Source organism: Alternaria ethzedia, assembly GCF_023757985.1.
Source record: "Alternaria ethzedia strain BMP 0044 chromosome Unknown scaffold_1, whole genome shotgun sequence".
Classification (NCBI taxonomy): domain Eukaryota; kingdom Fungi; phylum Ascomycota; class Dothideomycetes; order Pleosporales; family Pleosporaceae; genus Alternaria; species Alternaria ethzedia.
The window spans coordinates 1809314-1822102 of record NW_026056194.1 but is presented as its reverse complement, the minus strand read 5'-3'; the positions used below and the strand labels follow the sequence as shown (position 1 = coordinate 1822102).

At 52.8% G+C, this 12789-nt stretch overlaps 3 protein-coding genes across 3 annotated transcripts; 2 read left to right on the top strand and 1 right to left on the bottom strand.

Moving 5' to 3' along the window:
- Window positions 1-832: 832 nt before the first annotated feature.
- On the bottom strand, window positions 833-2543 carry J4E87_000589 (uncharacterized protein; the record flags this gene model as incomplete). The annotated part of the gene is made up of 4 exons (XM_049372244.1): window positions 833-1041; window positions 1092-1797; window positions 1849-2334; window positions 2454-2543. 4 exons carry the CDS (start codon window positions 2541-2543, stop codon window positions 833-835), a joined length of 1491 nt encoding a protein of 496 aa, XP_049238378.1.
- Window positions 2544-2939: 396 nt separating this feature from the next.
- Window positions 2940-6563, top strand: J4E87_000588 (uncharacterized protein; the record flags this gene model as incomplete). Its single annotated transcript, XM_049372243.1, has 1 exon — window positions 2940-6563. The coding sequence occupies one exon, from the start codon at window positions 2940-2942 to the stop codon at window positions 6561-6563; it is 3624 nt and encodes a 1207-aa protein (XP_049238377.1).
- Window positions 6564-8801: 2238 nt separating this feature from the next.
- J4E87_000587 (uncharacterized protein) lies at window positions 8802-12069 on the top strand (the record flags this gene model as incomplete). Its single annotated transcript, XM_049372242.1, has 11 exons — window positions 8802-8808; window positions 9234-9388; window positions 9487-9669; window positions 9732-9792; window positions 10083-10116; window positions 10248-10479; window positions 10537-10752; window positions 10808-10949; window positions 11396-11565; window positions 11617-11814; window positions 11872-12069. 11 exons carry the CDS (start codon window positions 8802-8804, stop codon window positions 12067-12069), a joined length of 1596 nt encoding a protein of 531 aa, XP_049238376.1.
- Window positions 12070-12789: the final 720 nt, after the last annotated feature.

Below are 12789 nucleotides of genomic sequence, written 5' to 3'. Positions count from 1 at the left end.
TCGCGGACGAGTACGAATGAATGCTACTATTACTACTCATACTACTACTGCTTCGTTTCGTCATCGCCATTGCTACGGTATTGCCACGGTTGGTTCGGTATTGGTGTAGTGGGGTAGTGGTGTCGAAGACGGTGGTGCGTAAGCGAAATTGTTCTTTGAGGTAGTTGCGGTATCGTTGTGTAACAGAGGGCTTGAGTCGACGTTGGAGTTGGGCGAAGACGAAGAGGAGTTGGGTTATAGCGCTGTGGGGTCTTTGGGGCTCGTGCACCCGTCTCGCACTCTGAATGGTCCGCCACTAGCGCTAGAATCTTCGCAATCTCGGAAGCCTCGGTTCTGCATTTTCTCACAGTGACTTACATGAGTTTGAGGATATCGGAATCGAAATGTGAACAGCAGGGTTGCAGCATGTCACCTCGATCATGTGGCACTTTTGCAGACATGGCGCGTTCTGGATGTTGCTTGAAGATTGTGTATTACTACCGCTCGTACATCTCAACCGGAACACCGTAGAACTTTTCAAAGTAGCTTCCTCAGCGAACCTTTGCTCTTTGGCAACATCGCCTCGCTATATCTCTTACAGACCCGCCATATGGAAAAGACATTGGCGAAGAGGACTGAGAGATCCTTCCTCCTTGCACACATCTAATGAAACAACCCCAGATTATGCAAGTCGGATATCTCAGACGACGCGCTATGCAGTTGATACAGAGACAGAAACGGAAATGAGAATGGCGCGAACGCACGCAGGCAGGCGGAGTCCTGCACGGGAGTGGATCCGATCCTGACGGGACCAAGTGGACCCTACTGCGCGTGGATTTTTGCAAGGTCGCGCTTAACCGACCGAGATGCACTTGATGTCGAAGATCAAGTCAGAGTTAGGAGGAATGTCCGGGGGAGCACCCTTCTTGCCGTAAGCCATCGCCGCAGGGATGGTAAGACGACGCTCGCCCCCGGCGGTCATGCCAGCGACACCGACGTCCCAACCCTTGATGACTTGACCGACACCAAGCTTGAACGAGAATGGCTTGCCCTTCTTGTTGGCTGCGTATTCGTTAGTCATGGTGGTACCATATGGAAGTTCGACAACTTACAGTCAAAGACCTTGCCGTTCTTCAGCTTGCCAATGTAGCGCATCTCGACGCGGTCGCCCTTCTTGGCGGCTTTGCCCTTGCCCTCCTTCTTGTCGTCGACGAGAACACCACTGACGGTGCGAGGTCCCTTGGCGGCCTCCTTCTTTGCCTCTGGCTTGGCGTCAACCTTGGGGGAGCCAGTTGGGCCCTGCTCAAGGTTCTTAGCGAACTGAACCTTCTTCTTGTCGCTGCTGGGGGTATCAACCTTCTCAGCCTTCTTCTCTGGCTCTGCGGCACCGGCAACAGCCTGGCCGTCGTTCTTCTTCAGCTTCTTAGCCTGCTTCTTGCTGAGCTTAGCATCACCGTTGGTCTTGCTGATCATGTCATCGAGGGTAGCATCATCCTCAGCAGCGCGCTTCTTGCTTTTCTTGCTGGCGTCAACAAGCTTGGGTGGCTCCTCATCGTCAGAGTCAACCTCAGTGATCCTGGGGTCGTTCATGCCATCGAGCTCATCATCCTCTGATTCTCCCATACCGTCGAGCTCCTCGTCTTCGGAGCCGAGATCGTAGCCGAGCTCGTCGAGACCGTCGTCCTCGTCGTCTTCCTCATCATCCTCGTCGGGGAAGGCGAGGTAGTTACCGGTAACGTAAACGTCGTGAGTGCCGCTGACGGAAAGGTAGACCTCCTCACCTTGACGGACGGTGATGTCGAGCGGTTGCTGGTAGTGCTACGGAGGTATTAGATGGAGTCTGTTTGGAATTGTCATGATCAAGCATACCTTCTCGGGGTCGAGAGTGCACAGAACGAGCTCTTCAGGCTCGTCGTCCTCATCCTCATCGTCCTCATCGTCCTCGTCGCTCAAGTCGTCATCGGTGACCTTGGCCTTGCCCTTGGCCTTTCCCTTGCCGTTGGTCATGCCGTCGATGTCCATCTCATCGGCCTCAAGCTCTTCTTGCAGCTTCTTGGTGAGGGCTGCCTGCTTGGCCTTCTTTGACCGGGCAGGATCGCTGGGGCCACCGTTCTTCTCGCTCTCGCTATCGTCGGAGTCGGACATGTCCGAATCAGCTTCAGGGAGCGCACCAGCGGCACGCAGACGAGCAGCGATAGCCTCGATGTCACCCTCCTCGTAGTCCTCATCATCATCATCGTCCGAGTCAAAGTCCATGGGCACTCGGATGAGCTTCAGAGTCGCGCGAGGGTGCTTGTGCTCGTCGTCGATTTGAGGCTCGGCATCTGGGTCGATAGCCGCCATGGTGATGCGGAACTAATCATTATCAGTACTTTGCCATGGAATTGCGCATGCGACAGAGTTTTACTGCGAATTTTCGGCGCATAAAACTTCGTAACGCTGAGCAGGTAGAACCGGGCGTCAAGGCTACTCACAGTGGAAGACTGGTCGTCAGCAGCCAGGATGGGAAAGTTTCCAGCTGGAATGCGACGTCCGTAGACGCCTACGGGAATGGCGGACGACATCTTGGAAGTGGTCGCAAGTCTATGTCTGGGAGAGCTGACGGGATTGTTGAGAATATGAAGTCGGCGCACGTTTTTGTTGCTCAGGAAGTTGCACAGCTCGAGGACAGCTGGTAGAGCAGGATAATAACGAAAAGCGAGAAACTGAAGAGCAGCGACTTCGAGAGGTAGAAAAAGTTCGCCAAGGCCTGCAGCTTTCTCTTAGCGTGCTTTCACCGCCGGCAGAACGATCCACTTAGCGTCGCTAGCGTGACGTATTCGCGGTCCTCCAACGCGCCACGGCACGCGCCTTTCACCACCAACACCGATTTCGACATGCGGCAGCCGACGCACCTCCGCGACGCCCCATCATGACCCCGGCCCCGATGAACGCTCTCGATCCACCACACCACTGTCACCATGGGCTCGCGCCTAGAGAAGAACTCCGAGTCGGTCCGCAAGCGCATCGCCAGCCACCAGTTTGACGGCGAGGATGGAGAGGAGTACCGCGGCTCGGCCTTTGGCGGCTTTACCGACTACTTCAGGCGGAAGAAGATCAAACTGCAGAATCTCGATGCCGACATACGAAACCAGGCCGGCAACAAACCTCAAATCTTCAAGGGCGTCGTGGCGCATGTCAACGGCTACACGCAGCCATCGCTCAACGACCTGCACACCTTCATAGTCCAACACGGCGGCGGCTTCATGCAGTATCTGGATGGGAAGACTACGGTCACGCACATCATTGCCAGTAGTCTGACGCCGAAGAAAGTCGTCGAGTTCCGGAGATACCGAATCGTAAAGCCCGCGTGGGTCGTAGACAGCATACAAGCGGGCAAGTTGCTGCCATGGAGCGAGTACCGAGTAATTGATGAGGGCGAGAAGCAGAATGTGCTGGCCTTCAGCAAGGGCGGCATGACTAGCACCGCGAATGTCAAGACAAGGGGTTACCGGGACCAGACTGATGCCAGCTGGTACACAAGTCAACTGAGGGGAAGCCAGGCTGGTCCGGCGAGTACACCAACACCGAGTAGCAGCATGCGCGCGCGCTTTTCGAACAAGAAGCAGCGGCTTCCTACACCGGACGATGACATTGAGGATCTGCCACCCTCCCGCGAACCCGAAGGCCTGCCCGGCCAGGCTAGATCCGCAGAGTCGAGTAAAGCTGCGAAGCTTGTCACACCACCCAAGACCAGCCCTTCACTAGCCCCGGCTAGGACAGACGACGTGCCGGACGAGGTCGACGATTGTCTCTATACGGACCCGAGCCCTCCTCCGCCCCAGCGCGCAGAGTCAAAAGACGACAACGAAGACCAAGTTGAGCAACTGCCTCCGGTGCAAGACGCTCCAAAGCCTAAGAACCGGGAGCTGACTGCCGAGGAGCACAATGCAATACTTCTACGGGATCCAAAGGTTCGCAAATCTACCGTTGTCGATCCGAATTTCCTCGAACAATACTATCGCGAATCACGGCTGCATCATCTGTCGACATGGAAAGCCGATCTCAAGTCCCAGCTGCAGGCACTAGCGAGCGAGAAGACCTCGTCACAGAGGGCCAAGCAGAAGCGCGCCCCGGGCGCTCGGCGCTATATTCTCCACGTGGACTTTGACAGTTTCTTCGCAGCAGTCAGCTTGAAGAAACACCCAGAATACAAAGACAAGCCGGCAGTTGTTGCGCATGGCCAAGGCAGCGGGTCTGAAATCGCGAGTTGCAACTATCCTGCCCGAACATTTGGTGTCAAAAACGGTATGTGGATGAAGCGGGCTCAAGAGCTTTGTCCAGACCTTAAAATCTTGCCTTATGACTTTCCCGAGTACGAAGCCACCAGCCGCGCCTTTTACGATGCCATATTGGCTAGCGGTGGTCTAGTGCAGAGTGTTAGTATCGACGAAGCGCTCATCGATGTATCGAACCTATGCATCGCTGCTGGTGGTAGTGATGGCAAACAATACTCCGAAGGCAGCAGTCATCGCGAGCAGGCGAAAGCCGAAGAAATTGCACTCAATCTACGCGACGAAGTCAGATCCAGGACTGGTTGTAACGTTTCCGTCGGCATCGGTAGCAACATCTTGCTAGCCAAAGTAGCCTTACGCAAAGCAAAGCCTGCCGGACAATACCAGATCAAACCCGAAGAGGTATTAGACTTCATAGGTCAACTTCAGATACAAGATCTCCCAGGCGTCGCTTGGTCGATTGGAGGCAAGCTGGAGGACCAGGGAGTCAAACTCGTCAAAGACATTCGCGAGCTTACGAAAGAAAGGCTCGTTCAGATACTAGGGCCCAAGACTGGAGAGAAGCTTTACGAGTACGCAAGAGGTATCGATCATCAAGAAGTAGGGGAGCAAGTCGTCCGCAAGTCTATTTCTGCCGAGGTGAACTGGGGCGTTCGCTTTGAGAACCAGGAGCAAGCTGATGAGTTCATTGCAAGCTTATGCGGAGAGCTCCAGAAGAGACTGTTGAAGGAGAGGGTAAAGGGCAAGCATTTCATGATGAAGATTATGCGACGTTCTCCAGACGCTCCTCTGGATCCTCCCAAGCATCTCGGCCACGGCAAATGCGACACGCATAACAAAAGCCTCACGCTTGGTGTCGCTACCAACGCCAAAGAAATTCTTACGAAAGAGGCATTAGGCATACTGCGCGGTTTTGGTTTCACCCCAGGTGAGCTTCGAGGCATCGGCATACAGATGACAAAACTTGAGCCTATGAAGAATGCCACGGATGGTAGTCTTGAAGGCTCACAGCGACGACTACAATTCAAAGTCGGCAACGCGGAAACAGCTCGTGTGGCGCGAGCCCCAAAAGCAGTTGAGGAAGACCCCATCCAAGACGATCCCGAGACCCCACGAAAGTCCAAAGCCTCGTCAGGAGAAGAGCATGTCCCTTTTGGCGCTCAGACACTCAATGCATCAACACCTTCACGCCGCCCGCTAAACATGTTAGGCACGCAGTTCATCATGCCCTCGCAGGTTGACCCCAAAGTACTGGCCGAGCTACCAGAGGACATTCGATCAAAACTGCTGCGCCAAACGCGTCAGTCTTCTCCTACACCTGCACGCAATGAAGACAAAAGAGGCAACCCTAGCACACCTACAAAAGCTTTGCCTTTCGCTATGACAGCACTCCCAGCCCAGTCTCAACTTGATCCCGATATACTTGCTACGCTACCAGCCGAAGTTCGTGCCGAGATACTTGCACAGTATGACGCCAGCATCACTCTCTTCTCTCCCTCTCGCCGTCCAAAGGGCGCGGACCAAACGATACTACCCCAATCGCCACGCAAGAATAGAATCATAGGTATCCCTGCGAAGAAAGCCATTGTACCTGTTAAGCGTGGTAGAGGCCGGCCACCAAGATCTGCAATGCTTGCTGCCGCTGCTCAAGCAAAGTCTATTAGCATGACTGGTAAAACTCTCACTCAAGCCAATTTCATCTCTCTCAAGAACCCCGCACGAGAAAGTGAGAGTAGAGAGAACTCCGCGGGCCCAAGCGATGATGCCTTTGAAGCGCCCACCGTGCCCAAACCACCAAAGGAAGATGACCTTGACCCAGCCTTCCTCGCTGCGCTACCCGAAGACGTTCGCAAAGAGGTACTAGCACAACACAAAGCCGAGAAAATGAATGCTTTCCGTGTCTCTGTATCACGCAAGGCTAAACCTCCACCGGTAGTCGAACCGCCTACAGAACTACCCACGATCAAAGTCCCTCGCCCTGTAAAGCCGACCTTTACAACCGACAAACTCTCGGCGCTGGCGGACTTGAGGGTCGCCATGAAGCAATGGATTGGCGAGTTTACTGACGAAGGGCCGTATGGCGAAGATGTCGTTGCATTGATCAAGTATCTCAGAAAGGTCGTACTGGAAGAAAAGGACATCAGCAAGGCTGTTGGTATGGTGAAATGGATCGACTACGTCATTAATTACGAGGCGGAAAAGGACGAAAACTTTTCGAAAGAGCCATGGGAAACAGCTCTTGCGAAGATCAAGGACGGCGTCGTCAAGGCGGTGAAAAAGAGAGGTTTGGGCCGAGTGTCTTTTGACTAGTCTATGTATGTTTCACGACCTATCACGAATGAACGAGCCATGCCACGCTGCAGTATGTGCGCCAGGTTCGGGTGACACGATGATACCCGACACTTGGGTATCACCAAGAGAGAGTACATTCCACCCAACTTCCAAGGTGCATCATGCGGTCCATAGACATGGACACAAAGGCAACTTTGCGCTAGCACCCGGCAATAGGTTCAGTCATGACCTATGACAGCAGACATATGACTAGGAATCACCCCCATCGTAACATGTCGTCAAGAAATCCTAGCTCTTCTTCCTGAGCTATAAAGCAACCTATACTGTTCCACTTTGTCTATTCTTCCGCATTTTCAAGCAGAAGATCTCTGAAACCTACCGATCAATCACACAGCCACACCACGATACCAATAGTAGCCTCCAGCGGTACGTTAGCACCAGAAAGTACCGGCCACGATGAGATGCTGGACCACACTTACAATAGCGGGATTCATGGGGGTAGAATCCACTACCGCGAATGACCTCACCCCATCAAGGGTCTCTACAGGCATTGCAGTGGCGGTGGCTCCCACTATCGTTACAAACCACGTTCCGAGATCGAAATTTCGCTATCGATCTGTCCAGTTCCTGCTTGAGAAGATAGATCAAAAACTAAACTGGATGTCCTTCGTCGGTCCTGGAGGCGAGGCAGTCGACCCCTGTGCGCCTACATCCTCCTCCGCGCCCTTCCAGGGCCTCCATCGATGGTGGCCGACAAACAAGCCTGAATTCACTGGGACCAAAGATGAGCAGATCCCCGACAGATACCTTGAAAGGATGCCGGAGGTGAGTCTTGCAACGCTATGTGATACTAGGTGAAGCATCAGGCTGACAAACATATCCTTCTAAAGCCCGATGAAAGTCTTCCGATCATTATCAACGGTCAAGATAACTGCTACTACTCGAGCGACGGCGCGCAAAAGACTTGGATCGAGTGTGACGACAAGCACTTTGAACACTGTGGTTTCGACCCGCAGATCAAAGATCCGGAGATACACTGTGATAACGGCCGTCGGTACCGTCGCGTGTTCTTTTGCGACTTTGATGAAGAGGTGCCTAAGGAATCGTCCTAGCATTGGGCTGTCTGAAGAGAGTGGCTAGAGGCGCTGGGGGTAGCACTTGCCGGATCCAGGTCCTTCCAATTACACCCTTTTCGTTCATACCTGCTAGCATGACTGCCCGTTGTACTACTAGCCGCATTTCCTCTTAGCCATAGTTGATACTGTATAGGAACACGGAGACTGTGAGACATGGAAGAGCCCGCTATTCATTCAGTCTTGGTGTTACTGTGATACCTAGGTACGTTACCTGACTTACCCAGGTAGGTGCTCTACGCAGTATCAGAACATGACGCAATAATCGCGCCACGTGCTGCTCGATCACATGATCATAGCGCTGTTTCACCGTTGACGTTCGCACTCACTGTTGGCAGGTCACCGATTGCTCCTGCCCCGCTTACAGTTCCATGATCCACGATTTTTAGTCCTTCGCCAATCTAAGCTTAGGCGCTTATCTACTCGGCTCTCACCTTCACCCGCGCTTTCTTTCTGCTTTACAAAACCTAGCCAAGCTACTGCCATTTAACCCCCCAACTTACACTCGTCATGTTTTCGTGGCTCCCTTTACTCGTTTGGCTTGTCGCGTATCTGGTCGCGCCAGGTATCGCGGTACCTCTCGAGGTACCTAGCCCGCACGCACTCTCGAACAGTACATCAATGGCAACATCTGATGGAGCGATGGTCAGTACTTCATTTCGGTGCTCCTCAACAAAGCAAGACTGACCTTAGTACAAGCATATCCGCGACCCCAGAAAACTGAACTCCATCCAAATTATCCTCAGGAAGCAATCTCGGCTCTCAGCAAGAACAGAATACTATTACCACTTCTATGAGGGCCCTTCTGGTATGGCCGCGCCACTCTGCAGCCTGGGATATGGCATGAAAGACTTCCACCCTGTCGAATCTATGGGTCCATACTACTACAAAGGCGACCCAATCAAGAAGCCCCCGTTTCCGCCGGAGGTGAGTCTGCAGAACACTGGCATGATCTGTGTCTTTTATCGATTCGTTATGAGCAGGTACTGACTTTACGCGGTATAGATGACTTTCCCTTTGGATCTCCCAGGCAAATATGTCGGCTGTCAATATACCTCAACAGGCGGCGATCCAGGCTGGCTTGACTGCGGCCCGGGTCGTGACATTCTGCATTTCGACCAAGATGAACGGTATTTAGAACCAGCCCAGGAATGCGACTGGAGAGAGAAGGCATGGGATCATCGCGGTTTCTTCGTGGATACTTAGGCTCGTCTATCAATAAGAAGTTGTGCTCGAGGATGGCTGGGGCTGGAACATGCGCACAGCGCAGAGCGGAGATACTCTACATTGTGCGAAGGAATGCATGCATATGCCGCTCAGTCTCTCCTCCGTTTACTACAGTGCAATGTCTTCATACTTCCATACTACGTTTAGCATTACTAGTGAAAGACCCTGTGTTTGTTTACAACATTCCTTTGTCTCCCGCAAACGCTCAACCGCTGCTCTTCACAGCTCACCGCTTCTCTACCCCACTTTGAAGACTGATTACTTCAAGTCATCGACAAGCATTTAATCTACATCAAAGCTTCTCATCCAGCTCTCTTCCTCTAATCAGCGAAACACAAGACCCAGATCAACTTCCAATTCGCCATGCTCAACTGGCTTACTTCACTTGTCTGGCTACTTGCCTGCTTAAGCCTTGTATTAGCAGTGCCTGTCGACACGCCTGCCGGTAATGTCACATCTATAGCAAGGCGCAATACTGCGAACGTATGTTTATCAGCCCTTTTGACGCACTCCCGTAGCAATCTTGTAGCACTCTTGCTGATGAAGCTAACTAGGCATCTAAATATCCGTACTCCCTCCAGCTCATCCTAAGTAAATTCCCTGTGCGCCGATACAACTGGTTCATCTTCCAGGGACCCCAAGGAATCGCAGTGGATCCTTGCCTGGACCCTAAAGATGATCCGAACTTCGAGCGGGTCTACTTCGGAAGGGAACTCGCGGGCGAGGAGGACGACATCGCCCATCCGCCGTTTCCCCCTCTCAGTGTAAGTAGAATATTCTTAAACTCTTTGCTGAGTATCGCATGCTAACTCGCACACTCTTATAGGTATACGCTGACATCGAGTATTCCGAAGACTGCCATTACATTGGTAGCGGCGTCGACGCTGGTCAGTTTCGATGCGGGGATTACTACATCATTGATTGTGCAAAAGATCCGCGCTACAACGAGGCAACCTTCAGATGCCCGGATGGTCGGGAATATCACCGCGGATATAACTGCGAGTTCTGAGGAGGCAGGCTAGATGGACCCGGGCTGATGGCAAGCGTATGTAAGGGTTAACCGTATGGTTCAAGCAGGCTTATTTGAGTGGTCATCTCACCCAACGTATGCATGTAGGGTAAGGAATGCACTCGTCCTCAAGCAATATATTCGTCCTCAAGTAATGTATATGCCCAGGTGTCCTCAAGAAACGTACTCGTCCTCAAAAAGTGTAAGCGGGGAGACAGGCTCGTGTGCGAGTTCTGACGCGTTATTTGCCCTCTGACCCTATCTTAGCGGCTGCCGTTTGCTTCATCTGAGACTAACTTCAATTGGCTCCACACACGTGCTGCTCTTGCGCAGTTGCCTACTTAACGCACTCACTTCTCACCACGAGCTTGTCGAGATATCGAGCTCCAACGCCAATTCAGAATATCGCGTCTCCGTTCATACACACTTCATCAACTCGACACAGCCGGCCTACGAATCAATAGCAACTATGTCTTCCTTAGTCACCTACCTCGTGTGGCTCTTCGTCGGCCTCGGCTTCGTTCTTGCCGCACCCGCTGAGCAGTTTGCAGACCACCCCACTGCCGTGAGTGCGCGATGGTGTTGAACGTCAAGCCTCGTACTGACTACGTTCAAGGGCCAGGGTCCGTATCCCTACTCCCTCCAGATCCAGGTCGAGGAGGTAGACACCAAGTACTACGTGTGGGACATCTTCCAAGGACCTAGCGGCGTAGCCGTGAACCCTTGTGGAGACACTCGCTTCGAGAAGGTCTATCATGGCGAGCCCGGATGGCACACCAACAAGCCAGACATGGACAGCCCTCCTTACCCTCAGAACTACTTGCCGTTCGTTCCCGAGGTGAGTTGGCTGCTATCATTAGACGCGCACCGTACATGCACTGACTCACTTCTAGTTCGAGGTCCCGATCGAGTACGGCAACCGCGGCGACTGTGCCTACCACGCCACTGGCAAAGACGCGGGCCAGTTTCGTTGCGGCGACTACTACATCATCGACTGCGCCAAGGACCCTCGATATGGACAACAAGTTTCTTGCGGTAACCCGCGTCCACGCTACGCTGTGGCCTGGTACTGCGAGTTCTAGAGGTTGGATAAAGAATCTGATGAAGAGCGATCGTGAGGGTGGGCAAGGCGCAGCTTGAGATGTGACTACAAGTCTCCTGCCTCCTATAGATATGGGAATACTGAGCCATTATACGTAGAACCAATGAATGTATGAAGAAGGCTCTCACTATCGTTCTCAGTCTCACTCTAATTACCCTGTATGGCAAAGCGTGAAGAGCTGTCGCCTAACTTGGTCGTTCGCACGTCCCCTTCCGCCCGCCTTTTCGCCTGCCTTTTCGCCTGCCTTTTCGCCTGCCTTTTCGCCTGCCTTTTTTTTTGCCCACTAGAGCCGTCAGGTGCTCGCTTCTGAGCCAAGAGATCATAGAATATAAATCTAGCTCACAATGGCTCTCGCTCAGCCTCTATCCCTAACACAAAGCTTATCCTGAAGGCCTGGACGAAACGCACAATAACATCTTCTTCAACATGTTCGCGTGGCTCACCCTCCTCATGGGCCTATCCATCAGTCTACTATTCGGCGCGACCACTGCAACATCTGCCCAGTTCTTGAGCCCCGAGGCGCAGGCTAATCGCACCGCACATGGTCTGGTACGTATGCATTATGTTCGGGGACGCAGTGCTCTACTGACCTTATGTTAGCAAGCTGATGTGTTCACCAATTCGGTTCAGATCATTCTTGAGCGTTACTCGATTGCGGACTTCTACTGGTCGTTGTATCTAGGTCCTTATGGTGTGAAGATGAATGCCTGCAAACCAGGAGACTTCAAGCTCGGCTCGCAGATAGGTGATTTCGACTATGATCGCAACGACATCAACAACCCCCCAAACCCACCCGCGGTAAGTGAATCCATCGATTGCAGCTTGGAAGTGCACATGAAACTGACTACAGCGTAGACGGAGCTACCTGTTCCCGAGTGGATGGGCCGCAAGGACTGCAACTGGAAGACCAACGGTCACGGTGATGTCGGTCAGTTCGTATGTGGCGACTGGATGATCTACGACTGTGAGCGAGATGCGAGTTGGAACGATGGAGCGATCTCATGTACCGGCCAAGGTTGGTCGTACCATCGGGGATACGCCTGCAATTTCTAGGCTGGGGTTCTTCGTGCGCTGCATAACTTGGCAAAAGAGTCTTTTGTCGCTTGAGTAATGTGGTGGACGGTCTTGGGATTGGGATCTTTCTGTCTGCAACAGGGCGGAACATTTGATTTCCTCTTAGAAGCCGGACAGCTGGTTACCATCTTAGATACTTGGTGAATCGAATTGGGTATCGCTTCCAGATACACATGCTTATATTCTACTCGATTCAAAGTGCGCTAGTGGCCGAAAGAAAGCGCTTCCCTACTTGTTTGCTTGTATGGTCTCGGTGTGTGTTGTTCGTCTCTCGAGGGTGTCACTGCCTACGTGGCAACCAATCGGTTCACTTTCGCTTACAGTATATAAACCCGTCCCGCTGCTCGTGCCAACCCTCCTCTCCCGAACGGCTCTTAAAATCAAGAAGCAAGTAGCACGTCGACCACTACGCTGTTGAACATGCGGACAGTCACCTCATTACTTGTCGGCCTAGCCGCCATTCCCATTTGCACGGCTTTCGCTAAACCCGTCAAGTACACCGGCGTACGGAGGTCAGAAAATGGTACCGATTGGCGCCCCTCGGTCGGTTTTCTGAATACCAAGATAGACTTCACCGCTAAATCCGAGGTAGGACTACTACGACTCCTCGGTCCAGATCCTCCTCCTCCGATCCTCCGGTACAGAGTACTATTGGCAAATGTACCAAGGCCCAGCTCTAGTATCTGTGGATCCTTGCGG